Below are 27749 nucleotides of genomic sequence, written 5' to 3'. Positions count from 1 at the left end.
TGTTATTTCTGATATAAATCATGTATCATACTAAGTACTCTTCTATCCATGTACATAGTCCTGTCATCCATCCCTGCTGAAATGCCTTGAACTGCTTAAACAAAAATGTGTAAAAATTACATAAAAAATACACAATTTCTTATACATTGTTTTCACCTTTAAAAATGAAATAGTTTTCTTCGTGTCTTCTGGGAGTAGAGAATCAATTCTTCCTTAACAGAGCACCATACAGAAGTGATTCTTTTTTTTTTTTTTAAAAAGGTTCTCCCAGGGGAGCTAGATGGTCTATGCTAGCATGGCAATTTTGCATATAAATTTGCCATCCATTGGTAGTGGCAGTATATGAAAGGCTTGTAAGAACTACCCACAGTAAACCAATTTAGCAAGGGTTATATATCTGTCAGTTACAATTAAATCCATGAAAAATATTGGCTCGGATCTAAGACTTTTGTAATTTGTTTTACACTGTAGTTGAAAAATAAATAATTTCATTGGAAAATGGTCTTAATTCAACTGAATGTGAATTCTTTGTAATTTCTTGCAGAGAAATCTTAATTCAGAATGGTTGATGTCTAAACATAGTTATTTAATTAACCTGCTGTTATGCGCCATTTTGTGAACATCGGACAAAATTAACTTCCTGGCTGCACGATGCCTGTCAAGGATGTGTGTTTCCAGGGAATATTTAGTGTCCATTCAAATTTGATATAATGACATTTATTGCTAAAGATAAAATTGCTTGTTCATTTAGGGATTATGATACTTCTGTAATGCAGAGTATGACCAGCTTTTTTAGAATGGATTCCAGTATAGTGCCAGCACTTGCCCGAAATACAAAGTCAGAATTTATTTTTGTAAAAAAGGCTTGAGTTGCATCTATTTTTAAATTTTACATGCTTTTTAATTCCTTCCTTCTATTTTTCCCTTCTTATTCTGTCTAATTTGAAACTTGACAACTATATAAGCATCAACTGCTAACAAAGCATCACTAGAAACACATAAACACTGCACATCCATTGATTTCAAAGGAGGCACCTTATGTTACAGTTATCCCTGTGCTAACATACTTGGCTGGGTCAGGGTCTTAATTTCTTCAGCATTCAAAATGCTGTGGAGTCTAATCATTACTTAGTGAATTAGTGGAGTCTTCTCTGTCTACATATCTGCCCCAAATTAAACCGCATGATGTATTTGGCACCCTTCACTCCACTGGAAGGTGAATGACCAACTTTTCTAAGAGAGAGGTATACATATAGTATTTTTTGTATTCATTGTCTAAAATATGTGGTACAAGTCTGTGATAGTCTTAGGAACAGAATCCAAATAATCTGGTTCTTTAGGTGTGAGACTGTCCTTCACTTTTGTCTGGTCTCGGAGTTGATAGCCCTCCCATCTCTTTTGATTACAGGGTTATTATCAGTGTGAACCTGACTGTCTCAGTCTCCCGGCTGTTTCTGTCTAAAATTGTGTAGGATTGTGTCATTTTCGCTGCTATCACTGGCTCTTTTCTCTGCAAATTCAGCCTTGGACGTGATTTCTTCTGGGATGATGCATGCCTCACTGGTCTTGGAGGAATTTTGTGTTCATTGATGCATGGCTTTGCTGTAGCTCCATTCAATTCAGCATATCCAAAACATATGGGTTGTATTAGACAAAACTGCTAGCTTGCCTCTGGCCATCAGTCTCTCACATTCATGTCAGAGTGTTGCTTTGAAATTTGGGTTTCATGGCTTTTTTGGTCTGTCTCTTACTTTTTCCAAACTTGCTTTCTGGCAGTGATATACACTTGCTGTTTTGCACTATCTTGACCAGTCCTGCAGCCAGCCTCTTATTTTGGTTCCTCTGATTCCCTTGTCCTGTTCTCCTCAACTCCAGCTGGTTCAGTATGCAGGGGAGGTCTGGAAATCACGAGTCTGCACAAAAGGGGCACGTGGGGACAGCACTCCTGGAGGAGGTCACAGCACGGGAGCAGCGACTGCCACATGGCAATGGGGCAGAAGGTCTCTCCCCGTGACCCTTAGGTGTGAAACGAGGTAGATAGTAGCAATGGAGTAGGAAGGGCAGATACAAGCCAGGACATCCCTCAGTTTCTGAGATGTTTCGTTGTTGAGGACAGAATTACTAAATACGCATCTGTATTTGACTTTCGTAAGGGTCCAAGATGTCAAGGTCTAGAGTTTTGGCTCAGGGCTCCAACAAATTACTGATATTTGAATGTACTACATAGTTCTGTGGTTCTCTAGGGGTCTCATCAGATGTTTCTAAAACTATATGGGGTTTATCCCCATAGTTCTTCACATAGCCATTGTCCTCCGCACAGGGGCCTTCCCCTTCCAACCCCTCTTTTATTCAGAAATCTGCTCTTTGCCAGTTTGTGTTCCTTAAAATTCTTTATGCGTGCATAAAACTGTGGTATGACATTTGTTGTTATGCTACAGCATCCATCCACTGGGTTTGCCCTTACGCAACTGGAGCAAATGAATTCTAGCTTGCAGATGTTTGCTTTTATAGCCTTTCTTTTCCCTGGCTTCCACTGTAGGCTGACAGATAAATGTTAAAAAAAAAAAAAGAAATTCCTTGCTTGCTATGAATATCTCTCCCATACTTGCCAGTGAAGGTTAAAATTACACCCATTGTTCTACTGGGTGGGTGAGCCTCTGACCTTATGCCACCCATTTCTAGGGCTTTTCCAAATTATGTGCTCGTTTATTTACTTTTAAAATTCTTTCTCTTTTAATGGCATATTCAAGATGTATTTGCCATCTTCTTTTCCCAAACACTTTTGATTTTAATAGTTTCCTTTAGCAATTTTTCTTGACCTCCTAGTTCCTGCAGAAACATGAATTTGGAAAGTTCAGCAGATGAGTGTTAACCCCCAGTGTAGAAAACCCACCAGATTAGAGTCAGTTAATTAATGAGATACTTCAGTGGTTTGCATGATTTAGGCTGTCTTCAGGCACTGAGAAAAATGTTAATAATGTGTAAGTATTGTGATTGTGTTTCTTCTATTTTTATTTGCAGAAATTGAACTCACATGCAAACCTATCCTCTTTTTCTGTCAACATCCTCATTAAACTGCAGCTTCTATCCAATATTGAATGTCTGTATGAATGTCTATGTACAAATCCTTGTATCCTTGATAATGATAAACTTCTGCTTGTAATTCTTTTTCTTACTCTGCATCTTTCTGTGACATTGAAGAAGAAATACACAAAAGAGGGGGGAGGCGGGAAAGGAATTACTAAAAATCCCCAGTTCTAGCAAGAAGGATCACCCCCATTACAGGAAGGATGTACCATCTTAGCTCTCCTTAAGGAGTCTAAAAGTGGTCAAGGCAGAGATTCTGTGAGCCTGAGATGACTTTTCGGGAATCACCATATTTGTATTGTCTTTCCTTTTTCGTGTTCTTTCTCTCTCCACCACCCCCCGTGGCCCTTGCCATTCCCTTTAGCGCTTTTTTTTTTCCTTTCCTTGTCCTTATTCTTTCAGACCTGTCTTATTCTCCCATTCCTTTATTCATTCTCCTCTAAAATCCCTGTCTTGTCTTGTCTTTGCTTTGTGCAAGCATTACCAGTAGTTGGTACCGCTGCAGTTGTGACTGACCACCAGAAAGCTGGCCGTGTTGTTGAGTAACTGCCCACAAAGGGTGTGATCCTGAGTGGGCCTGAGATTAATGTTGTTGCACTTAATTCTAGACATTCATTTCCATAAGCAAATAAAAGCATTAGAGTGCAGTGCAGATATTGCTGCTATGCTCCCTAGTTACGGGCCAAAAGTTACTTTAAAATTTGCAAGTTCCCATGTTCTCTTGAATCCTCTCCTCACTGCAAGCCCTTGTGTCTGGATGATTTCCTGCACTGCGTGTTGCTGTCTCTACAGGTGAGCGTGACTTTTGTATGAGAACTAGATAAAGAGACCCAGGAGAAGATGCAGTTAAGTTGATCCTTAAGGCAGGAACCATTGCTGGCTCTGTAGTACACCGCTTTTTCTGCAGTACGCATCCCAGAAGAGTACTGTGATGAACTTCAGAGCGGAGAATATAAACCTGTCACTTAAGATTGGTCCTGAAACACAGGAGGACAAAAAGCATAAGAAGAATAAATAGCATAACTCCAAACCTTTCTTTTACATACTTAGAAGTGCATGCATGCACCTGGGATCTTCCTGCACTTAGTTTTTGCTGTTGTGAAGGGATATGTTTGAATAATCTTTGTGCTTGTTGGTACTTTCATGAGTATTTTCACTTCATTTCCAAGTGAAGTCAGAGTCTGGCTCAGCATCATGAATGAGTGTGACACATCATAACCCTACAATTTCTGGGAGGCATCACTTGATAGAGAGATTTAGTGGGTGGAGAAACTAAATTTGAAATCAGTGTTTTCCTACTCTGCAAATCAGCTTTTATACCCAAAACACTAAAAGAGGAACTCCCTCGAGTTGCTTTTCTCTTCCCCCTCCCATTTGTCTTGAAAGCTCACTTCCACTGTAAAAATGAAGATGACCCTTGAGGCCTGTTAAATTTGGGATCTGATCCATTATGGGAAGCTATTTTAGTATCTTTTTGCTTCAGAGACATGGCCTCAAAAAGCTGATTTGACACACAAAGTTTTTCTGGGGGTGAAACTATCTTTCTGGCAGGGGGAGCAACGCTGTGATTGAGGTAACTTGCTGTTTAGGTCAGGAGCAAACCAATTTTCCTCTTATCCAAGCTCTGGCTGCTATAATCTCATAATAGGTGGAAGAGAGAATAGAAAGGACTGTTTAGAGCAGTGCTTTGAAAACAGCGTAAGGTTTAAAATTCATTTAATCAAGTGACCCTGACGTGGGCATTTGTATTTATATATATAATTGGGTGGTGTGGTTTTTATTTTTTTCCTGAGGGAGGTTATTTTTCTGAGCACCTTGGTAGCATGTCAAGGTTGAGCTAGCAGGCTAATACACAAAGCTGGCTTCGTGGAGCTTTTATGGGGAAACAGCCTTGAGTGTGTCACCTCTCATGCACTTTGCTTTTGCAGCAGCTGTTTCATTTATTCTAAGGTTCGCTTATTTTCTGGGACTGTATTTTCATGTTCATATCACTATGAAAGGGGAAAGAAAAGGAAGTGTTGAAATCGGGACTGCTTGAGTTGATAGATGGAAAAATTTGCTGCTGCCTTTGGAGTCTCCTGCAATGTTTACTGGAGGGGTCGGTTGTTTCTTAACCTCTTTGTTTGGAAAAAATGTTGGGGAAAAGCTTTTATAGCTGCATTCTGGAAAATATTTTCTGTGAGGATGCTTATGTAACCATGCAGGGATGCCTGTGTGCAGCTTAGGCCCTGTAGAAAGTAAAAGCTGGAAAAATGAAACAGTTGAGGACCTAAATGAAATCTTCAAATTGCCCACCCTCCCCATCTGATAAAGGCAGGGACAGTTCAGCATGGTGCTTACTGCCGCACCGGCCTGTCTGCTGTGGATCATCCTGTGCTTTGGTGAAGTAGTTTTTCAGTTTTGGTTTGCCCTTTGCCATTATTTCTCTGGATACGGGAGTGATGGGGAAGTGCCGACTGCAAACCTTTTTTTTTTTTTTTTTTTTGTAAAGACACAAAGAATGTGTCAGGGTAGTAAGTGCACACTGGTTTAATGAAATAATGTTCTCAGGACATAGTAAATAGGAGTCAAATTGTTCTGGCAAATTTAAGGTTAAATTTTGCAACAAAAAGTTACTGAAAAGGAGGATCATTCTTTATCAGCGATGGATGCTTTCCAACCTGGCTTCCCCAGCTAGAGGTGGGCCTGACTCAGATCAGCAAGCGTCTGCGTGCTCTGTGTTTGGAGGGTTCTCCTGGTGGTTTGCAGCAGAGGGGTTGCTATCTGTCACTCCCCTTCCAAATGAGGTGCAAATGCTGTAAAAGGAGTGGGTGTTCTGTGGGTCAGTAATGGCATTGCAGAAGATGGGTCTCCTGACGGGTGCTCTGGAGAGTACGGGTGTAAATTGTTCCAGCTCTGCTGGCTGTGGTGCGTTACAGCCGTGGAGGCTTTTCACCCAGTGGTACCGGATGGTGAACACTGGTGCTGTGAAAGTTGTCAGGTAGTGGGATAAGGAGATAATACTGTTGTTCAGCTTGTTATTGAAGCATGTCATACTGGCCGTGGAAAGTCACTCTGGCTGAGCATTGCTTTTCTCTTAAGTTTGATGTGCTGGGCAGTGCAGAGTTGAACATTGGCAAAGTGATTCACTGTGCCTGTAATAGTCGTTTACTTCAGTGCAAGGTGTATAAAACATGCTGGTTCTGACCTCAGAGCATTTCATAAGGATAAATGATCTTAAGTGGGTGTGAGGCAGTATTTCAGTTTTTCAAAGAGCATGTTTTCCAAGAAGCTTAAAAGAAGCAGGTGTGCAGCCTTTGCTGAACTTTAGTGAGACCCAGTCACTTGGCTCCCATAAGCTGCTTTGGAAATCACAGCCAACATGTCTGAGCTCTCTAAAAATGCTGTCTTAAAATTCCACACATAGGAAATCAGCATTTGCAATGCTGCAATAGAAATGTACTTTGAAAGTAGTTTCTTTTCAAGCTTTTTGACCTTTTTAATGCTTTTTTTTCCTTCCCTTCTTTGAAACTTCTGTTAAATCTGCCCCTAACCACCGAAGAGCCTCGCAATGACAGCGTAAAGGCGCCTGCCTGGGAAGGCTGTAAGGGAAGCATCTTTTTTATTAGAAGAATGTGAACTGGGAATTGAAAAATTCTAGGTTTAGTTCAGTTTGAATGTGCTAGCTGTTTGAGCCTGGTGTTATTCAGACTGATTTTCGGAGTGGATTGGTTTGTGCTTTTGGTCCCATTGAGTACTTGAAAAGTAGGAGACTAGAGTTTCCTTTCTTTAAGCATGGTATTACACCTACAGTGAATTATACCTGCAGATTATAAATTGAAATGGTAAAACTGGAACAGTCAACTGAAGCGACAAAGTGCACCTTTAAAAGCTAGTTCAGTGCAGACCCCAGGGTGGAAACCAGGCTGGAAAATCTGGCTCTGGTTTTGTCCCACGGTTGTTCTGACACGCCTAAATATTACAAATGAACGTGTCATGGGAGGGGGAGTGGGTTTGGGAGGAATGCTTTGCATGCGTTCATCTGTAGCTGGGAACTCAAGTTGTTCTCTGTTCTGAATTCTTGCAGGTGAAAGTGATGGTGAGGATTTGTCCCTCTCAAGGAGCACATGAAACATCTGAATCCATGTCCTTCCTAAAGGTAGACCCACGAAAAAAGCAAATCACGTTTTATGATCCAGCAGCAAGTGGGCCTTCCAATGCAGGTCATAGAAGAGGCGTTGTTGCTGTCCCAAAGATGTTTGCCTTTGACGCTGTTTTCCCCCAGGATGCTTCGCAGGTACTGGAGTTGCTTTTATAAACCTCCTGAGTCTTCTCATGGCCACTGCATTTGATTGCCTGAAGAGTTCTTTCTGTTTCTAGGGAATTTTAGTTGAATGAGTTGCCTTACTGCCTGGAAAAAAACATGGTAATTAATAGACAAGTGGGTAAAATCTTACATTTTCAGTTTAGTCAAGATGTAAAATTAAGGAATAATATCTGGGGAGATGGATTTACCGACTAAATTATCTTCTTGCATTTCTCTTGTTAGGGAAAGACACAGAGCCCATTTGAAATTCACTTTTCCGTCCGGTTAGGTTTTAACCCATTTGATGTCACTGAAATAAAGTCCTTCCCCGCTGCTTTCAATGGGAGATGAACACGTGCTTAATGTTAAACTAAATGCTGTTGTTAGGAGAAGAGATATAGCTAACCCCGTGGGATTGCTACACTGAAACAGTTAGGGAGCTTTTATATTTTCCTCGCCTTTTCCAGTTTTTTTATACTGTGTTTTTGACTGATTATTTTATCTTGATGGTTGTGCCGATGATGGCGCATGCCTTTCTTTTGGCCTCCACCGGGTGTATTTGTACAGTAGTAGCCCCAGACCTGAAATCTGGTACACAAGTGGGATGGCTGGTATTTGAGAGGATTGTGGGCTGCGGTGTATTTGGTGAGATTGTACTCATGAACATGTGAAATTTCCTTCTGGGAAAAATCTTTGGTTCAGAAAAAAAATCCTAGAACCGCTTTAAAAAGAACAAACTCTGCGGTGTATGAAGAACTACTTCAAGTTTGAACTGCTGAAAAAAATTAGGGTGAAAAATATATCACAAAACATCCAAGGTGAAAATGGTATATTAATGTTGAGAAAACATGACAAGATCTAGTTCAGAATCCCACCCTCAGATCTTCTCTTAAGATTTTGTTTAATTTTTTGGGTCCCAAACTAGAGACATGAAAATATGCATTAGGTCCAAGTTGGATCCAAACCCTAAAGATGGAGAATAACCTCACCCACACATCAGTGCTTAAAGCAATGGCAAACACATCAGGAGGCTGTTTTTAAGATCCCGCATAAGGTCAAACGGTATATTTGTGCAGAAATATGCAACAGTGATGTCAACATTAGTCCAGAACTGGAAGGGGCTTTTTCTCACTTGTCTTGCCAGCCCCGATGCTGCAAGGTGGCTGATCACAGCCCCCTTCTTTGCTGGTTTTGGCACCAGTCCTTCAGGTTGTTGACTCCTAGTTTGGGCTAGGCTCTTTCAGGTGGTGGGCCTCTTGGGTGGCCTGTTTGTGGTGTTTCTGGGTGGCATTGGCCAGTGCAGCCACTTCTGTGCAGGCTTGAGGCAAACTTGCTGCCAGGTACCTGCAAACAGAGCCTTATCCTTTCACTATAGTTACATATTTACACCAGCCCTCTCCCCTGCCCCCAGTTGCCTTAATAGATCATCATATTGTATATTTGAAACTCGCACTGACGTGGATAAACTGGTTTTAGTACACTCAAATATTTTAGCAAGTTCTCTTCATTGATGATGATGTTTCCCCTGGAAGAGGAAAATGTGACACTGTGAATCAGGGATCTTAATGCATTTTCTACAGTATGAATGTCTTTTTAATTCCTGTGAGCACTCCTGAGTAGCTTAATTTCAGTGGAGTTGCCACTATTGCTGAATAGCCTTGGCTAAGCTATTATACCAGCAGGAAGCCTGGTTGGAAAGCATTGTTTGCTACATTAGTCATAGAATCAATATTCCAAGAGAATTGGTTTAATAGAATTGAAAACTATTTTAGGCTGTAGTAGCATATTTTATTATTTTTTTAAGATAGCATAGTTACTAAAATAATAGGACTGATGCCATAAAAATGGTGAGAATATTGCACCTCAAAAATATTGAGTCATTCATTTCATTACAGAAGAATAGTAAAAACCATACCAGTATATGCTCTTTTACTTATCTGTCTCCAATCTTTCTTTCAGGCTGAGGTATGCTCTGGAACAGTAGCAGAAGTAATCCAGTCTGTTGTGAATGGTGCAGATGGTTGCATATTTTGCTTCGGTCATGTCAAGCTTGGTGAGCTCCCAAATTCGTTACAGTTAATTACTATGTCAGTCTGGTAATTACATGCTGTCAGCTCCTGGAACAATAAACCTGGAGTATATGAATAGATTAGAATTTCTTTTTAATTAGCTTTGCAAACTTATCATGGTTTATTTCTACACTGGGATTGTAAGTTTTAATTTGAAAAGGTAAAGTGTAACATCAGATTAGCTTATTCAAGAGCAAGTTTATATAGGCGCATTGTGATGAAGATCAAAAGATCAGAGATGTTTTTAATGTTAATTTGCTGTGAGTTACAAAAATTGCAAAACTAATTGAATAAATAGTAATGGATTAATAATTCAGTACTTTACATTTTTGCATCTCTTCTTTCCTATTATCTGTGCAGCACATAGTATTGTATATAATATATGGTGATGATATAAAGAGACACTGTCTTGTACAAGAAAGGTGAATTAAGTTCATGTTTTCTTTTCATTCTAGGAAAATCTTTTACGATGATTGGGAAAGATAATTCCACACAAAGCCTTGGTATCATCCCCTGTGCGATTTCTTGGCTCTTCAAATTAATCAATGAACGTAAAGAAAAAACTGGGACTCGTTTCTCCATTAGAGTATCTGCTGTGGAGATCAGTGGCAAAGATGAAAACCTTAAGGATTTGTTAGCTGAAGTAGCCACTGGCAGCCTTCAGGATGGCCAGTCTCCCGGGGTTTATCTGAGAGAAGATCCGATATGTGGAACCCAGGTATAATGGATATCACAAATAGATTTTTCTGAGCCTGATGTTCTTCTGCTTTTTATTTCCTTTTATCTGACAACAATTATGACAACTTTTAAGACAGTAAAAAAAAAAGTTACTGCTTTTAATTTATAAGCCCTTCTCCCATGGTGTACATATTTGTTTCTTTTAGTACCCTAGAGATTTAGCCAGTTCACTAAAAAATAATAAAAAAAATGCCCCTGTGCTAATTAGTCATTTTCTTGTTTATATTCAAGCTTCAAAACCAAAGTGAGCTAAGGGCTCCGACAGCAGAGAAAGCTGCCTTTTTCCTTGATGCTGCAATTGCTGCCAGAAGTACCAGCAAGCCTGAATGTGAGGAAGAAGATAGGAGGAATTCGCATATGCTCTTTACTCTTCACATCTACCAGTATCGCATGGAGAAGAGTGGCAAAGGAGGAAGTATGAATCTTCTTGCCATACTGTTTATTTTTAAGTGACATGGTTTTGGGTTAGTTGAAACAATAATTTTTAATGAACTTATAAAGAAAAAATGAAGTGAACCCTCAAGCCAGTCGAGTCACCTTTAACTTCAGTAGCTGTGGCTAATACCTGGTTTAATATTTAATCTGGTCATCATCCCATGCTGTATTCATTATTTTCCTCATTTGAATACATTTTGAATACCAAGCTTGGCTTGAGTCCCTGCAAGAACGTGATGTACAACTGTTTTTCCCCTTTTTGTTTTAGTGTCTGGAGGACGGAGCCGTTTGCATCTCATTGATCTAGGGAGCTGTGAAAAAGTGCTGAGCAAGAGCCGAGATGGAGGAGGCTCTCTGTGTCTGTCTCTCTCTGCCCTGGGCAATGTAATTTTGGCCTTAATTAATGGTGCTAAGCATGTGCCATATAAGTAAGTCAGTTATTGTCTGCATTATCTTAAATTTGTGGTTGGTGTTACCTTAGCAAAGAATTGCATCAACAATTTACTCTTTACCTAAGATGAAGTTGAAGGAAGTTCTGTCAGAGAGGGGTCTGTCTTCTTTTAAGGTCACTTCCGTATTACAGATACATATTATCTATTCATCTCCCTGTCTATATGTATAAGTACATACACAAAACTTTTAAAATTCCACATAGTAACATGAAATTCTTAATTATATGGCCAAAAATTAATGGGTATATACTTAAGTTGGGTGAAATGTTGGGGAGGGTTTGACTGTTGAAAAAAGCAGGGGAAAGTGACGAAAATATTTTCTTTCCTTCTATCTCCTCTTTGTTTCCTGAGTTTGGAATCTAGACCAATCTCAGCCAGCTGGACATTAGTGAACAATTTAATCAAAAGTTCATAGGATTCTGTCTCCTTTTTCCAAATTTAAAAATTGTATTGAAATTTCAGAAAATACTAGAGAGTTTATAAAGTGTGGTCATCAAAAGTTGTTATTTCTGCATGCCTTTTTGAATGATACATCTTTTCAATTAAAAAAAAGACGACCACCATGTTGCACATTTGTTTAGCAGAAGTGAACATTTAGGTGTGCTCCTTTGTGGAGTGTACTTGACAATAATATTATGTGAAACACACCTGTGGCAAGCCCAGCTTAAAGACAACAGCCACATTGTAAACACCCTTACCAGAACTTGGCCTTCGGTCCTTAAATTTAATTGCTGCTTGTCGTCATGCATTATAACTTTGTGCCATTGTTATCAATCATGTCACTTCACATATTTATCTAGTGCTGCATCTCAAACAGGTGTTCTTTCTTTCTGTATTAGGCAGAAAGATAATTTCCTCAGGCTAGTTGCTAGGTTTGTGGATGGAGTAGAGGATGGATTTGTTAGAATAGGGAAAGGCAGATCCTCAGCTTTGTCACCTGCCATGGTTTAGTGAGCAGACATGACGATAGTTCCCACATGTTGGGCCAGCTCAGGGGGTGATAGGAAGCAGCCTCCAGGGACCCCTGGGGACAGATGTCTTGGAGATGAGTGGAGGACAAAATGTAATGTGTGTGGTCAGCTTTGCTGTCCATGGCGGAGGACTGTCATCACCAGGAGAGACTTCAGAGAGAAATTCTGCTTCCCATTTGCTATGTCAGAGCAGAGCACAGCAGGCAGAATGGAAACTAGACTAGCTGGGGTGGCATTGATAATGTATTTCTGATACCTAACATTGTTATATTTGTTTAGAGATTTCTTACCGTTTCTGTTGACTTTTTTTTTCCTATTATCATAATTGTTTGTTTAGAGCTCACAGAGCTTAGCTGTCCAGGTACTAAGTCTAGTCAGCTAAAAATACAGCACTCATGACCTTTTTGAGTAATATGAGCTAAACCTGAGACAACTAAACTAGTTATCAATAAATTGTTTTACAGTTGTCTAAATAACAAACAAAATGACTTATCATACTGCAAATACACAGGCAGATAAATAATTAAAATATTGGTATATTTGTATGTGTACATTTAGACATATTTTAAGTGTGGTCAAATAATAATAGCATATTTCTTATCTACATGTACCATACATGCATATATCCTATGAGAGTGAAAGCACAGCTTGTGGTCTAAAAATCTGCAAAAAAAGATTGTGATTTCTTTAAACCATCCTAGTGTTCTCGTTTGTCACACAGGGACAACAAGTTGACGATGCTGTTGAGGGAATCACTTGGGAACATCAACTGCAGAACTACTATGATTGCACATATTTCTGACTCCCCAGCCAATTATGCAGAAACTCTCACCACCATTCAGCTTGCATCGCGAATCCACCGAATGAGAAAGAAGAAATCCAAGGTTGGTTCACAAACAAGCAGATATTAATTCATTTGAAAATGAGTTTTCCTAACCTCTCAGTGGGAGAGCATGGGATTTCTCAGCAGTAAGAAGTAATACAAAATGCATAAAAGCTCAGGAGAGGAACTGACAAATGACTTGGCACTGAGCCATTATCCCACCCCCAATCCTTAATCCTGAAATTCCCTTCTTTTCGTTCCAAACATGTATTCTTTCTTTGCTTATGTGTGAACTATCTCAGAATTTCCTATTTCTATTAATTAAAAAAAGTATAAGGAAGGAACAGAAAACTGTTGAGGAGAAAGACAATGCATAATATTTAATGGAAAATATCTGGAAAGGTGTGACTGCTATATGACTCCTAAAACAGTAAAATGTGTGTAGCATGACCTTGTTATTTAATTCACACTCTAACCTTTTTCCACTAGATGTAGTTGTGATAGTATACACAAACCACAGAGTATATGGCAAACCTGACCTTTTAATCAATTACATGTACATGTATATACTCTTATATATCAATTAATATTAATAACTTTTCCATTATTGATCATTTGCAGTATGCATCCAGCTCGTCTGGAGGAGAGAGTTCATGTGAAGAAGGACATGTCCGAAGACCACCCCATTTGCGACCGTTCCACCCACGAACTGTTGCCCTTGACCCCGACCTTCCTGTCCTGAGTATATCTAGTGATCCTGATTATTCCTCCAGCAGCGAACAGTCTTGTGATACTGTCATCTATGTTGGTCCCAATGGTGCAGCTTTGTCTGACAGGGAATTGACAGATAATGAAGGTCCTCCAGAGTTTGTTCCCATAATCCCATCCCTAAACAAGAAGAGAAGTAAAGACAATTCTGCTGTTGGTAGGAGTTCTGACAAGGACCATTTTAAATGCAACACTTTTGCTGAACTACAAGAAAGGTTAGAGTGCATTGATGGAAGTGAGGAACCCATCAAATTGGCTTGTGCAGAAATCTCTCTTGCGTCCAATTGTAGTCCAGTCCCTGGAGCTACAGAAAATGCACAGTCTAAGCTGATAAAGGAAAAAATATCTTCTCCTTCTGGAGGATTTAAGAAACCAGTTCCACAAGGTACTGTGTCTCCCAAAAAAGGGCATAACCTTCCTTTCCAGGCTGTTGCACCAAGGGGTGGCAATGGCAATTTTCATGAAAAGAGCACACCTCACTTGAAAACAGAGCTCTCCAAGCCGCAGAGCAGAGCTGAAGACAAAATAATAGACTTGATATTGGAGTTGGAGGGAGAGAGAGAGACAATCACCGATTCCCTGCAATCTTCAAGGTGTAGCCCTTCAAGGAATCCGGAGCAGAATAAGGCCACAGCTGAATGTGTCATTAAGGAAAAGTCCTTGTATGTGAAGAGACCCTTGCCAAGCCCAGCACCTCCACCTCCACAGCAGAAAGAGCATGTACTGAGCTCCAAAGCTGAGAATTTGGAGCTGGACAATAGCAATGCAGTTCGGACTCCTCCTGTGGGAATGAGCAAGCAGATGGGAAACAAACCTGAGCAAAACCCTGTAGGAAGCACATTCCTAGTTGGTGGCAACACCCAGAATCAGTCAGGTGCAATAGAGGTACACAGCTTCAGGTCAGCGTTCAGAGGGAAGTGTTTTGATCGGGATATACTAACCACCACGGTGACTTTGCAGCAACCTGTTGAGCTGAATGGAGAGGATGAGCTTGTTTTCACCGTGGTGGAAGAACTATCCATTAGTGGCATTATGGATAATGGAAGACCTTCCAGTATCATTAGCTTTAACAGCGACTGCTCCCTTCAGGCCCTTGCATCAGGTTCGAGGCCGGTCAGTATTATTAGCAGCATAAATGATGAGTTTGATGCTTATACCTCACAGGAGACTTCTACTGGTGTAAATATTGATATTGTTGTGCCCTTTGCTAAGGATCCCTTTACCAGCAGCAGACGTTCTTCCATCAGTTCGTGGCTTAGTGAAGTCAGCATCTGTACAATCGAAAGTGATGGAGCCCAGTCTAGTGACAGTTTTGTCGCACAGTCATCTTACAGCTGTAGTAAGTCCGAGGAGCCCTTCAACTTGGATTCATCCCATTTATCCGTCCCCCTGAAAAGCGCTCTGAATGACAGTGGATTTTGCTTCTCTGAACTGGAGAGTGAGAGCCTGAGTTCCAGCAAGCTGTCATCAGGCATCAGCAGAAGCCCTCAAACCTCTGAAACTACCAAAGCAGCTCAGATAAAAAGTGCTTTTTGTGTCACTGATCAGCCCGTAAAAATAAAATTTAGTAACTCTTGCGATACGCCTGTGATAGAAACAATACATTCTAGTCTTCCTAGGAAAACAAAAACTACCTCGTCTCCAATCCACAATAATACTGTCCTCAGCTATAAAGAGCTGCAGAATCCACGTGGTATATTTGAAGATCCCTGGCTGTTGCGCACCGATTATCAGCTGGAAGCAAAACCTGCAGACTCACTGCTGTCTCCAAAATCTCACACATTTGGTACTGAGAAGCAGCCAGGAAAACCTGCCCAGTATTTTGGTGCAGCATCCAGGCCAACGAAGTCGCAGACTATGCTCGCCTGTTCACAGAGGGTTGTGGATGGTTGTGAAATGGCCTGCAAATCCTCAGGCGGAGCTGCAAAGAAGTCAGAAGTTGTGATGAAGATGCCACAGCTGAAGAGAGGAGCCACCACGCTGGGAGTGATGCCAGTGTCACATGCTAACAGTACTTTGTCGGAGGCTGTGACCCGAGGGAATTCAGATGCTTCTTTGGCCACTGGCAGCTTGAAATCATCACTGGGAAAGAAGAGTGCACCACAGAAGTCGACCATGTTGCCCAGGCCAGGTGGGCCGACACCTCCAACACCTCCTGTACGCAAATCGAGCCTGGAGCAGAAACCTGTTGGTCTGGGTAATGGTGGGGGAAAAGCCTCCGGCCTGGACTTTGCCAGAGCTGCCACGCCAAAGGCCGAAGACGAAACAGATTTCCGGTTGAAAGCTGGGTCTTACTTTAGTGAAAGTGCCACCAGCAAAATGAACCTGAAGGGCGACCACTCTTTGCCCAAGATGACGTCCAGCTTAAAGGTGAAGGCATCGAAGAGTGAAGCCGTGCACCGTTACGGGAGCCACATGTCCCTGGAGAGGTGTGACAGCCTGACGTCAGTCGGATCCAAAGCAAGTGTGGCGAGGGAGAATGGGAGCACCAGCAACAGCCGGGCAGGGCGCTCCGTCCCCAGGCTAGGGGTCCCCCCTGTTGCCTCTGGTGTGGGTTTACCACCGCCCTTCACTACCCCTGCGCCCAGTAAAAACAGCCAGGCAAAACCCACAGCTAACCAGAAGGTGCAAGCTAACGGGAGCAAAAACCGGGGCCTCTCCACCAGCGGGTCGAAGTCTCTCAGTTCCTCTGTGAAGTCCTTGGCACAGCCTGCAGTGAAGGGCTCTGGCATGGCCCCCAGCGGGAAGGTGGCCCCCCGCTCCATGCAGCCTGTCAGTGGCAAACCTGGCCGAGGGACCATCATGGGGACCAAGCAGGCCATGAGGGCAGCCAACAGCCGTGTGAACGAGCTGGTGTCAGGTGGCTCTGCCAAGGCGGGCCACTTCCGAGGCTCCACTGACTCCGACAGTGGCAACGACAGCGGCATTAACCTCAGTGACGAGAAGTCGCAAATCCCGGTGCTGCCGTCTCCATACAGCAAGATAACGGCGCCGCGGCGGCCTCAGCGGTACAGCAGCGGGCATGGCAGCGACAACAGCAGCGTCCTAAGCGGGGAGCTGCCACCAGCCATGGGGAGGACGGCTCTGTTTTATCACAGCGGCGGCAGCAGCGGCTATGAGAGCATGATTCGGGACAGCGAGGCCACTGGCAGTGCCTCCTCAGCACACGACTCCATGAGCGAAAGCGGGATGTCATCGCCAGGCCGGATGAGGAGCCTCAAGTCCCCCAAGAAACGATCAACAGGTAAGAAGTGAAGGGGAAGGTGGCCAGGTCTCCCCTGGCACTCCACTGCGTCCCTGAGGATGGGGGATTTTCATGGCGTCCCTGACAGTGAGGGAGAAGAGGTTTGGGGGGAACTCAAAGCGGGGTGGTGGACTGTCTGCATGCGCTTGCGTGTGTACGCGTATCGCTGTGACAGCAGCTACTTGCCATTTATTTCACTTCAAAGCTGCAGGTGTGACACAGGTGCTGCTGTGGAGAGGGCAGGAGAGGCGCCGGGTGCCCTGGGGCGCCGGCAGCCTCCCTGCGAGGGAGGAGGCAGCAGATGGCTGCCGGTAGATGGGGGGGATGTTCCTTCCTCCCTCAGCAGGGTCGGCAGTGAGTGTGGCACCAGGGCGGCCCGAAACAGGAGGGTGTTACAAGTGGGTTGGGAAGAGTGAGGGTGCTGGCTGGGTGCTGCTGATTTTTTTGTGAGGATCAAGTGAGTGTCAGGGAAGGCCAGTGAGAGAAGGGCAGTGAGGAGAGGAGAAGCTCTGCTGCCAGGCGTCTGTGAGGGAATTTCAGGGAGATGGGCTGGGACTGTAGTTTGGAAACAAGGGAACAGGCCTGGAGGGGAGAATAGTATTTATGAATTAATGAGGATTGCTGAATGTGCATTAGATTACCTAAAGGTAAGGCTTAGGGGCAGAGCAGTAGGGTGTGTACATAAGAGTCTTACATTAATGCTACCAGCCAATTGCAAAATGATTGTATTGCACTGTAATAGTGTTTTTATAAAGAAATTTCTGACTCTATGTGTGGATACTATAAGCAATAGGAAACTGACTGTCAGTCAGAAGAGGTGGCTCTGGCTTACGTACTGTGCCAAGGCAGACATGTCCAATGACGCCATGCAAAGGTGGGCGTATGAGAGCCAGGTCCCCTTTCCTGCTCTCTGGTGCCTTGTTGCTTTTGCAGGTGGTGCTCATGTAAGTGCTGTTAGTTGTAGCCAGCTTCAAAATCAGGCTCATATGACTGCTGTTACAGTATTCATTTTTGCTGATCTAGGTTGAAGTCCTGTAGTATCGTAAAGAATCGGTGTCAATCAGTGCCATGTGGATAATGACCAGCAGCCTTATTCAGCAACCTAAGCATACTGACTGTTGGAAATACAGTAGGAACTATTATCAGCAATGCGCTGAATCTGAGCTTTTGGTTGGAAAGCGGTAATTATTGCCATCCATGTAGACACCCATGATGCTCTATTCTGGCAGTAAAACCAAACGTCTTAAAGTGCTGTAGATCTCATGGTGCTTTCTGTTCAAAGCAACTCAGTTGCTTCAGCAGGTGATAAATCACTTTGGAAACTTAGTGCAACATTTGCTGCACTTCTCTTTCCATAGCATATCAACCTCTTAAACCTTTCCTGCAAATCAATATTAACAGCTACGTAAGTTGCATACATGTTGGGAAGGTATTACCCACTGATGGATTTGTATTTGTTTTTGCCCCAGGGAATGCTTATAAAGTCTTTAAAAACGACAAAAGATTTCTTCTTCCAATTGAAATTGCTCTATATCAGTAAATTATGTAATTTTTTGGGGAGTGCTGTAGCGTTTCAGACAGCAATGTGTTTTATACATGACATGAGGTTTTCTATGAAGTTCACTTTCTTATAAGAAGTGTTTGGTGGAGACCCATTATTGGCCTAAAATACATTGTAATCATTGCAAAGCGTTAGAGATTCTTGGAGTAGCTTATGTTGCTCCAAACTGTAGAGTCATGCAATCTCTGGATTTAAGGACAGATCCTGCTCCCATATATGTCACTGGAAACCTTGTCCCCTTATTCTTTAACTTCATCCTTGGAGAAATGATGTTGACCCTGGCTGGTACAGTGGAGGGATATGAAATATGTTTGCTTAGTATATGTGTTTGATTGTATCTGTTCATTGTCCTCTTCAGAGGGATCCTGCTGTCACCAAACTGGTTATGGGATCAGAGTTACAGCAGGTGACTTCAGCAGGCAGGACTACAGTGGTGGTTCAGGCTAAATGAACTGAGTTAGTCAGAATGGTGAACAGGTATTGTAGAAGTAGAATCAAGTCTTCCCTTTTCCAAAACATTCCCATTATGATTGTTCTTGTTGCTTAGAAATTAGCAAGGATGCGATTAAGAATTAGGGATGTTTTTCTTAAGAATATGTAAAGCAGGTAACTCGTCAGGTATCTATGGAGGTGTGTTGCTTTGGGGGCACCTGTGGGGATTTTGTCTCCATTTCATGTTGAAGTTTGTGACAGAGCTTACCTGACAGCCTTAACTTGCACTTAACTCTCCTGTAGAGGTCTCAGCCCGTAAGTTATTTTGGCAGCACTGTCTCGTATGTTTGATGTGCTCCTTTTTGTAGGAGAACCAGAAGAAATAAGACTCCTTGCCCCTGAGTTGGTTTTCAATAAGAGGAGGAAATTAGGCACTAAATTTATTGTCAACAGTCACCCAAAAGCTTCTTGTACTTACTGCTATCATGTGACATTTCAACTTGTTTCTGGTGGCCTTCAGCCCTCCTGTTTACCTAGGGATTGGACTGCAGCTTTGTTAACATTGACGGACCCGCTCTATGCATGTACTCGCCTTGACACATGTAATGTAAAGGTCAGCCTTCTAGAGAACGAAGAGAGACTTATAATTGCAAAAAATGCTGGACACCAAAGTGCCAACTGTTATATACAAAAGTACCAGCATTTTTGGAGGACAGAAGTCAGTCTCTGCTTCATGAAGCTTGAGCCCTAGAAGATGCATTAAGGTGGCAGTATGCTGCTTGTTCATACATCTAGGAGCCCTCCTGTTGAGGAATTGGTGAGTTTTGTCATGGTCTGAGCTTCTGAGTGCTGGTGCAGATGGGTGGTGATAGGCCTCGACAATAGAGGTGGCTGAAGTTTTGCAGCTTGTTTGGTTGGGTGCTGCCTTCTGAATGCCTGCAAATCCCACAAAGTCATTGAAAAATGCTGGTATTCAGCACCTTGTGGTGAGTTGACCCTGACTGGACCCACCAAAGCCGCTCTATCACTCACCTCCTCAGCTGGACAGGGGAGAGAAAATATAATGAAAGGCTCGTAGGTCAAGATAAGGACAAGGAAAGATCACTCAGCAATTACTGTCACGGGCAAAATAGACTTGACTTGGGGGAAGTTAGTTTAATTTATTACCAATCAAAATCAGAGCAGGATAATAAGAACTAAAATGAAATCTTAAAACATCTTCTCCCCACCTCAGGCTCAACTTGACTCTCGAATTCTCTACCTCCTGTTTGGCCTTTGTAAGGAAGGGGGATCTTGTATAGCCTTGCTTGGGTTTAATTGGGGGCGGAGAAGATTTCCAGATTTGTCTGCCATTATCAGTATTGGTTTGAAATTACTCACTATCTCATTGCCATTGCAAGGTAATGAATACTATTGTAGCCCACCAAAGAAAAGTTAATCCAGGCAAAATATTTTTGCAAGGAGAGAATAAAGAACTGATGCTGAGACATCTGCTTTGGGAGAGGAACTGCTGTTACTCCCATCCATGAACCAAGTGGAATATACTTTGTCAAGGCAGTAAATCAATTAGCAGCCTGAGGGTATTTTACTAAAAGCAAAAATCAAGAAAAGCATTTCTTCCTAAGTATCCTGAGAACCTAGATCTTTCTTTAATTCCTTCAGTGCAGTATGTTCTGCAGTCTGATAGTCTCAGAGTCTGAGGAATGCTTGTGTTCTGTATTTTAGGTCTCCAGCGCCGTAGACTTATTCCTGCTCCGTTGCCAGATGCTGCCTCCCTAGGAAGAAAACCCAGCGTCACTGGCCAGTGGGTTGATCTACCACCTTTGCCAGGCACTTTAAAAGAGCCATTTGAAATTAAAGTTTATGAGATAGATGATGTGGAACGATTACAGCGACACAGACAAGAAGAAACTGAGGTCAGCACATATTTTACAACAACTGTAGACAACTTAAATTACAGTATACAGGCAGAATCCTTGCTTGAATGCTGGAATGATGTTCAGGAAATTGATTGCAATTAAAGCACTATAATTATTAATTCTACAATTCATATGTTGGGGTACCCTTAACACAGAAAATGAAAATTATTACTGTCTAAAATTAATTGTGTCTAACATGACTGATGGTGTAAATGGAAGTTACCAATGAATACATTATGAGAAGACTTTATATTCTTAGCCTGGCTGATGAAACCTTGCAGCCTCCCTCAACTATAGGGTCATTAACTCCTTATGTAAATGGCAGGATTCTATTAAATCAGGGATGTACTGAGTTTAATTTACTTGTAATTGGAAAACACTTCAGCTAATTCTGTTTTGGAGACCAGAATTCTATATTTTTCTGATGCCTTTTTCCTATTTCTTTCATAATAGCCTTTCCAGGATGTTGAGAAGGTAGGAATTCTTTTCAGAAAATAAGAATTCATATGTCTTAGGATTAAATACCACTCTCACATTATTAATAGACTGTGTGTATCATTTGCACTGATGGAAAAGAAATTCCTCTACAAACAGTAGTAATTTCAGAATGTATTCAGAGAAGTGCAACAAATGCTCAAGTGATGTAGCATGCTGTTCCTCTAGGTTAGAATCCATTAATGTAAACTTCAAGTAAAAAAAACCCACAAAAATTGACACCACCACCACCCGCCCCAACCAAACAAAACAACCCACCTGCTAAGTCTTACAAGTAATGAGCCAGGAGCAGTTTGTGTCAAACTGTTGGAGATCAGCTCATAACAGGCAAATCATGAACTGGTCTTTCTGTGTCTTAAAAGGGTCTGATGTATTTCCATACCAAGCTGAAGATACTAGAAAGGCGCCAGCAGCGAATCAGAGAAGTAAAGGCGAAGCATGATTTTTTGAAGGAAGAGTTGGAAGAGACAAAGTGCAGGTTGATGATGGATCCAAATAAGTGGAAAGATGACTGTAAGTACTTTGCAAAAACTACCAGTATGATCAGCATGTAACAGATTTTCAGCATGTGAGCAGTACCACTGAAAAAGTTAAGCAGTTGCCAAGATATTTTGCTGAATTGAGCCCTAAAACACTCTGTGACTCCATTTGTATTTCTGTGATACGGGATTTGTTCAGTGCTGCATAGTACCAGAAATGAACAAAAAACCCCTTCCAACCAGAGGAGAATGTCAAAGCAATGCAGAGACTCCCTGTGATGCTTGTTAATATTCAATTTTTATATAACCTTTTATTATCCTTCTTTCCAAAGAAAGAAAAAAATGTTTCGATGTTATAGATGGGAAACTGAGGCATGAGATTTGTTCACAGATGGAGTGCTGTGCTTAGCTGGAGCCTCAAGGTAGAGGTTTGCATCTGCTGAGCGAAGTGAAAAAAATTTCTTAGTTCAAGAGAAATAAAATTGTACTCTACATTATTGGCTCCCCTTTGATAGAATAATGTTTTGCTATGAGCTGTTTCTCTTACTCCCTAATTTTTTATCTGACAGTTGAAGTGGATCCTGATCTCGATAAGGAGTCACAGGAGTACCTGGAGGCACTGGAACAAGTGACAGAGGAACTGGAGCAGTGTGTTAATCTGTGCAAGTCACATATCATGATAGTGACGTGTTTTGATATTGGAATAACAGATGCACAAGATGGAGTAAGGGAAGTGGAGGTTTGAAGAGAGGTTTTTCAAGTGACTGAAGGAAGTGAAGCTGGATCGTCCGACATGAAGATGTAAAGAGATTAAGTAGCTGGGAAGTGAAGGAGGAAAGGTGAAGCCTAAAAAGCAACAATGAATGTTGTAGGAGAAAGAAACAGCTGAGGGATGGGAATGTTCATAAATCATTTGGTGCCTCAACGTGACCTGAACTGTACAAAGATAAAAGTAGGATCAAGTATTGCTTCTGCCAGAGGGAAGCGAAGTGTAGTACAAACCAAGATGTTAATTAACAAACAAACAAACATACAATGGAAGTGCCTTTAAAGTTAATTTGATTTTCATTTTTGTATTTGGTGCTAGAATTAAAGCCAGCAAACCTAAGGAGACCACAAAATGTATTCCTACGAAATATTTTATACTGTATAGTGTATTTATGACTATATGTAAAAAACAAACAACATTGTAGCAAAAGCAATAAGTAAATTATGTTTTCATACCTGAACTTGCCTTCTTGTTTCATAGAAAAGCTGTTTTATGTAGCAGAATTAAAATTGTATTATAATTGTTTTCTTGGTTAGGGTTCAAGATATTTTTATGAACATTTATCTATTGAAAAGGTGTATTATGGCATTTTGAGATGATTGTTTTACCTTCAGGTTTTGTATTATTACTTTTTCAGATCAAAATAAATGTTTGTTTTCCATTTTATATATACATATATAGATATATATTAACTGCTTACCTACTTCCTTGGTTACTAACCTCACTTATCACAGACCTGGTCTTTTTGGAGTCATAAAATTAATGTAAGGAAGTCTACAAAGGGCACTGTGGTTTGTTTTGGTTTTCTTTTTTCCTCTCTGACTGCAGGAATTGAGAATTATGTTTATTACCAAAACCATAAAACAAACAAAAAAAAGGAACAAAAATTTTTTGTAAATGTTAAGTTAGGTCCATATTTTTATATAGTTTTGACTATAAATATAGCATTTGCATTTTGAACTTTTAAGACAAATAGTATATCTTTTTACAGTTTTTCTAAGGAAGGCAAACCCTCAGGATCAAGTTTATACATGCTGCATGAGATTTGTGCTTTTTTGAAGGAGGCCACTTAAGTGTGGAAACTATTGATAAATTGTTGCCAAACAAATACTTTTGAAAAGGTTTAATAGTGTATGTAATACCACATTTCATAATGAATCATATTTTCTAATCATCTTCCTTTTTATGGTTTTTTCAAGTCCTTTGTACAAATATGTATTATAACAGCTTGCTTCAGTTTTTATCTGTGAATAAAAGATACATCTATTGTTACGATTGCTTCTTGTTATGTATGTGATTTTAATGTTCAGAAGAGAGAGGATGGCCTGTGGTACACTGTATTAAGTGTCATAAATATTATCTCTTTGCTCAAGAGAGGTAGCTGGGAACAGTGCTTTGACATTAGTCATTGTAAACCAGTCTGGAAAGACAGACAAAACACCAAAGGGTAAAATAAATAGTAATGATAATACTTGTTTTTCACAGAATCATTAAGGTTGGAAAAGACCCGTAAGATCAAGTCCAACCGTCAACCCAACACCACCATGCCCACTAAACCATGTCCCAAAGTGCCACGTCCACATGTTTTTTGAACACTTCCAGTGATGGGGGCTCCACCACCTCCCTGGGCAGCCTGTTCCGATGTTTGATCGCCCCCCCCGTGAAGAATTTTTTCCTAATACCTAACCTAAACCTCCCCTGGCACAACTTGAGGCCATTTCCTCTTGTTCTATCGCTCGTTACTTGGGAGAAGAGACCAACACCCACCTCACCACAACCCCCTTTCATGTAGTTGTAGAGAGCGATGAGGTCTCCCCTCAGCCCCCTCTTCTCCAGACTGAACAACCCGGTTCCCTCAGCTTGTGCTCCGGACCGCTCACCAGCTTCGTTGCCCTTCTCTGGACTCGCACCAGCAACTCAACATCTTTCTTCTAGTGAGGGGGGACTACTTTTAGCACTTCATAGTTTACAGATGAAAACCTGCAGCTCACATGCTTGTTTTCCCTGATGAGACAAAGCAATTAAAAATGGGTCTAAAAACATGAAGAAATCTTTAGGGACTGGAATCAAGCCCTGGGCCCCATAGGTCCATTATAGCAAACAACTACATCAATTTCTCTCTGACACTGCTGCTCTCTGGTTAGACCTGGTCCTGGTCCATCCTACTGATGCTGGCTGGAGGGAGATTTAATGTAAAGCTAGTGCTTCTAACATCACTATCTCAAGTACTTTCCAGCTATTTGGCCAAATGACTTGTGTGATTTTTTCCCCTCTCTATCTCTCCTTAATGTAGCCCTAACAGTATGGCATCCAAGCAGCAAGTTCGCTTACCCTCACAAGAGGGCTGTGAGGGGAGGAAATGCTTTCTTCCTCATTCTGCAGCTGGAGAAGTGGGAGAGTGAGAGCAAGAGTTTGATGCTTAAATATCTTTGTGACATTGCATAGGTTACACAGGATGCCCTGCTCTTACTTATCGCTCTGTGACTTATCCCTGGAAAAGCACGCACTGTGTTTGCTTACAGATGTTTGTCACTGTGTTGGGTGGTATGCAGGGGGATGTGGCGTCTTGAATTTCTGGAGGACCCCTTGCTAATATCCTTGAATACCAGATATACTTAGTAAGTTGTAGATTTCTGCTATATTTACTTTCTCTGTGTGTGCTCAGTTCTTCCAAAGATGGAAACAAAACCATGGAGTGATTCGATATGTTGTGTTTTTTTCTTCAGAGCAGGGATCAGATGAATAAATATAGTCAAAATAAAAAAGGCAGTAGCATGTGGAGGGACGCGTATTTCTTAGCAAAGGGGAAAACCTCCAAATGAGAGGGCTGAAGAGCCCTCTAGAGCTCAGAACCCAGCTAGAGCTCAGTCTGGCCACAGTTGTAAAGGATAATAAAAAATGCTTCTACAAATACGTTAACAACAAGAAGAGAGGCAAGGAGAATCTCCATCCCTTACCGGATATGGCGGGGAACATTGTCTCCAAGGACGAGGACAAGGTTGAGGTACTTAATCCCTTCTTTGCCTCAGTCTTTAATAGCCAGTCCAGGTATCCGCAGGGTATTCAGCCTCCTGAGCTGGAAGATGGGGATGGAGAGCAGAATAACCCACCCATAATTCAGGAGGAAGCAGTTAAGGACCTGTTAAGCCACCTGGACACCCACAAGTCTATGGGGCCTGATGGGATCCACTCAAGAGTACTGAGAGAGCTGGCGGAGGAGCTTGCCAAGCCACTCTCCATCATTTATTAGCAGTCCTGGTTAACAGGGGAGGTCCCAGAAGACTGGAGGCTTGCCAATGTGACACCCATCTACAAGAAACGCTGGAAGGAGGATCCCGGGAACTACGGGCCTGTCAGCCTGACCTCTGTACCGGGGAAGATCATGGAGTGGTTTGTCTTGAGAGTGCTCACAGAGCATGTGCAGGACAAGCAAGGGATCAGGCCTAGCCAGCACCAGTTCATGAAAGGCAGGTCCTGCTTGACCAACCTGATTTCCTTCTATGACCAGGTGACCTGCCTAGTGGATGAAGGAAAGGCTGTGGATGTTGTCTACCTGGACTTTAGTAAAGCCTTTGACAGCATCTCCCACAGCATTCTCCTGGAGAAACTGGTGGCTCGTTGCTTAGACAGGTTTACTCATCGCTGTGTAAAGAACTGGCTGGACGGCCGAGCCCAGAGAGTTGTGATGAACAGAGTTAAATCCAGCTGGTGGCCGGTCACAAGCGGTGTTCCCCAGGGCTCGGTTCTGGGACTGGTCTTGTTCAATATCTTTATCAATGACCTGGATGAGGGGATCGAGTGCTCCCTCAGTAAGTTTGCAGATGACACCAAGCTGGGTGGGAGTGTTGATCTGCTGGAGGGTAGGAGGGCTCTGCAGAGGGATCTGGACAGGCTGGATCGATGGGCAGAGGTCAACTGTATGAGGTTTAATAAGGCCAAGTGCTGGGTCCTGCACTTAGGCCACAACAACCCCATGCAACGCTACAGGCTTGGGGAGGAGTGGCTGGAGAGCTGGCGGCGGAAAGGAACCTGGAGGTGCTAGTTGACAGCCGGCTGAATATGAGCCCAGGTGGCCAAGGCAGCCAACAGCATCCTGGCCTGTATCAGAAATAGTGTGGCCAGCAGGAGTAGGGAAGTGATCATACCCCTGTACTTGGCACTGGTGAGGCCGCACCTCGAATACCGTGTTCAGTTTTGGGCCCCTCACTACAAGAAGGACGTTGAGGTGCTGGAGTGTGCCCAGAGAAGGGCAACAAAGCTGGTGAGGGGTCTGGAGCACGTGTCTGATGAGGAGCGGCTGAGGGAACTGGGGTTGTTTAGTCTGGAGAAGAGGAGGCTGAGGGGAGACCTCATCGCTCTCTACAACTACATGGAAGGGGGTTGTGGTGAGGTGGGTGTGGGCCTCTTCTCCCAACTAACTAGTGATAGGATGAGAGGAAATGGCCTCAAGTTGCGCCAGGGGAGGTTTAGATTGGATATTAGGAAAAATTTCTTCACCGAGAGGGTGGTCAAGCATTGGAACAGGCTGCCCAGGGAGGTGGTGGAGTCACCATCTCTGGAAATGTTCAAAAAACGTGTGGACATGGTGCTTCAGGACATGGTTTAGGGGACATGGTGGCGCTGGATTAATGGCTGGACTTGATGATCTTGAAGGTCCTTTCCAACCTTAGTGATTCTGTGATTCTGTGGAGGGTAATATATTCATGGGGAGCCCTGCACTGGGGTGTTAGGATTTGTGCTGGTGCCATTACACTGTCCCCTGAAGATGCACATCTTAATGGTGCTGCTGCAAGGTGGATTGATCTGGGGTAGCCTCTGAGCCCTAGGCACAGCAGGGCTGGGCTCACACTCTTTTTCAGGGTAGCCTATAACCCCCTCTTGAATGGGCACAAGAGTTTTTGTTTCTTTTATTTGCCAGCCACTTCATCCTCTCCTCAGAGGTCTTCATTATTTCTCCCCCACTCTGGCAATATTATAATCCTCTGAAATAAAAATAAAGCCACTGATAATCTATGCCAATTTTTAGAAACTTGTCAATTTGTTCAAATAATTCCGCTATATAGTGTTTGCTGATCAGTCCTACATCCTTTGGTACTTTCTCCTTAATTTCTAACTATGGTTATGTTTTCCATAAAGTACCAAAAGAGACATTTCAGGGCTGCTTAGTTCCATGTCAACATGGCAGTAGCATGCATATTAAACACATTTAGCCTCTGGCTTGG

The 27749-nt window shown here is 42.3% G+C and overlaps 1 protein-coding gene across 1 annotated transcript in view; it reads left to right on the top strand.

The window, feature by feature from the left end:
* The window catches only part of KIF26A (kinesin family member 26A), a gene marked incomplete at its 3' end in the record, with an annotated part of 103978 nt that extends 81475 nt beyond the window's left edge, over positions 1-22503 (top strand). The window contains exons 6-16 of the mRNA XM_082000429.1: positions 7154-7363; positions 9332-9425; positions 9897-10159; positions 10411-10594; positions 10883-11042; positions 12759-12921; positions 13482-16872; positions 20591-20781; positions 21238-21258; positions 21642-21792; positions 22328-22503. Of these exons, the coding sequence (XP_081856555.1) occupies positions 7154-7363; positions 9332-9425; positions 9897-10159; positions 10411-10594; positions 10883-11042; positions 12759-12921; positions 13482-16872; positions 20591-20781; positions 21238-21258; positions 21642-21792; positions 22328-22503 (5004 nt within the window). The remainder of the gene's footprint in view (positions 1-7153; positions 7364-9331; positions 9426-9896; positions 10160-10410; positions 10595-10882; positions 11043-12758; positions 12922-13481; positions 16873-20590; positions 20782-21237; positions 21259-21641; positions 21793-22327) is intronic.
* Between the last annotated feature and the right edge of the window lie 5246 nt (positions 22504-27749).

Source organism: Phaethon aethereus (assembly GCF_964289735.1).
Source record: "Phaethon aethereus genome assembly, chromosome: 5".
NCBI lineage: Eukaryota > Metazoa > Chordata > Aves > Phaethontiformes > Phaethontidae > Phaethon > Phaethon aethereus.
This window is presented reverse-complemented; position numbering and strand designations above follow the sequence as displayed.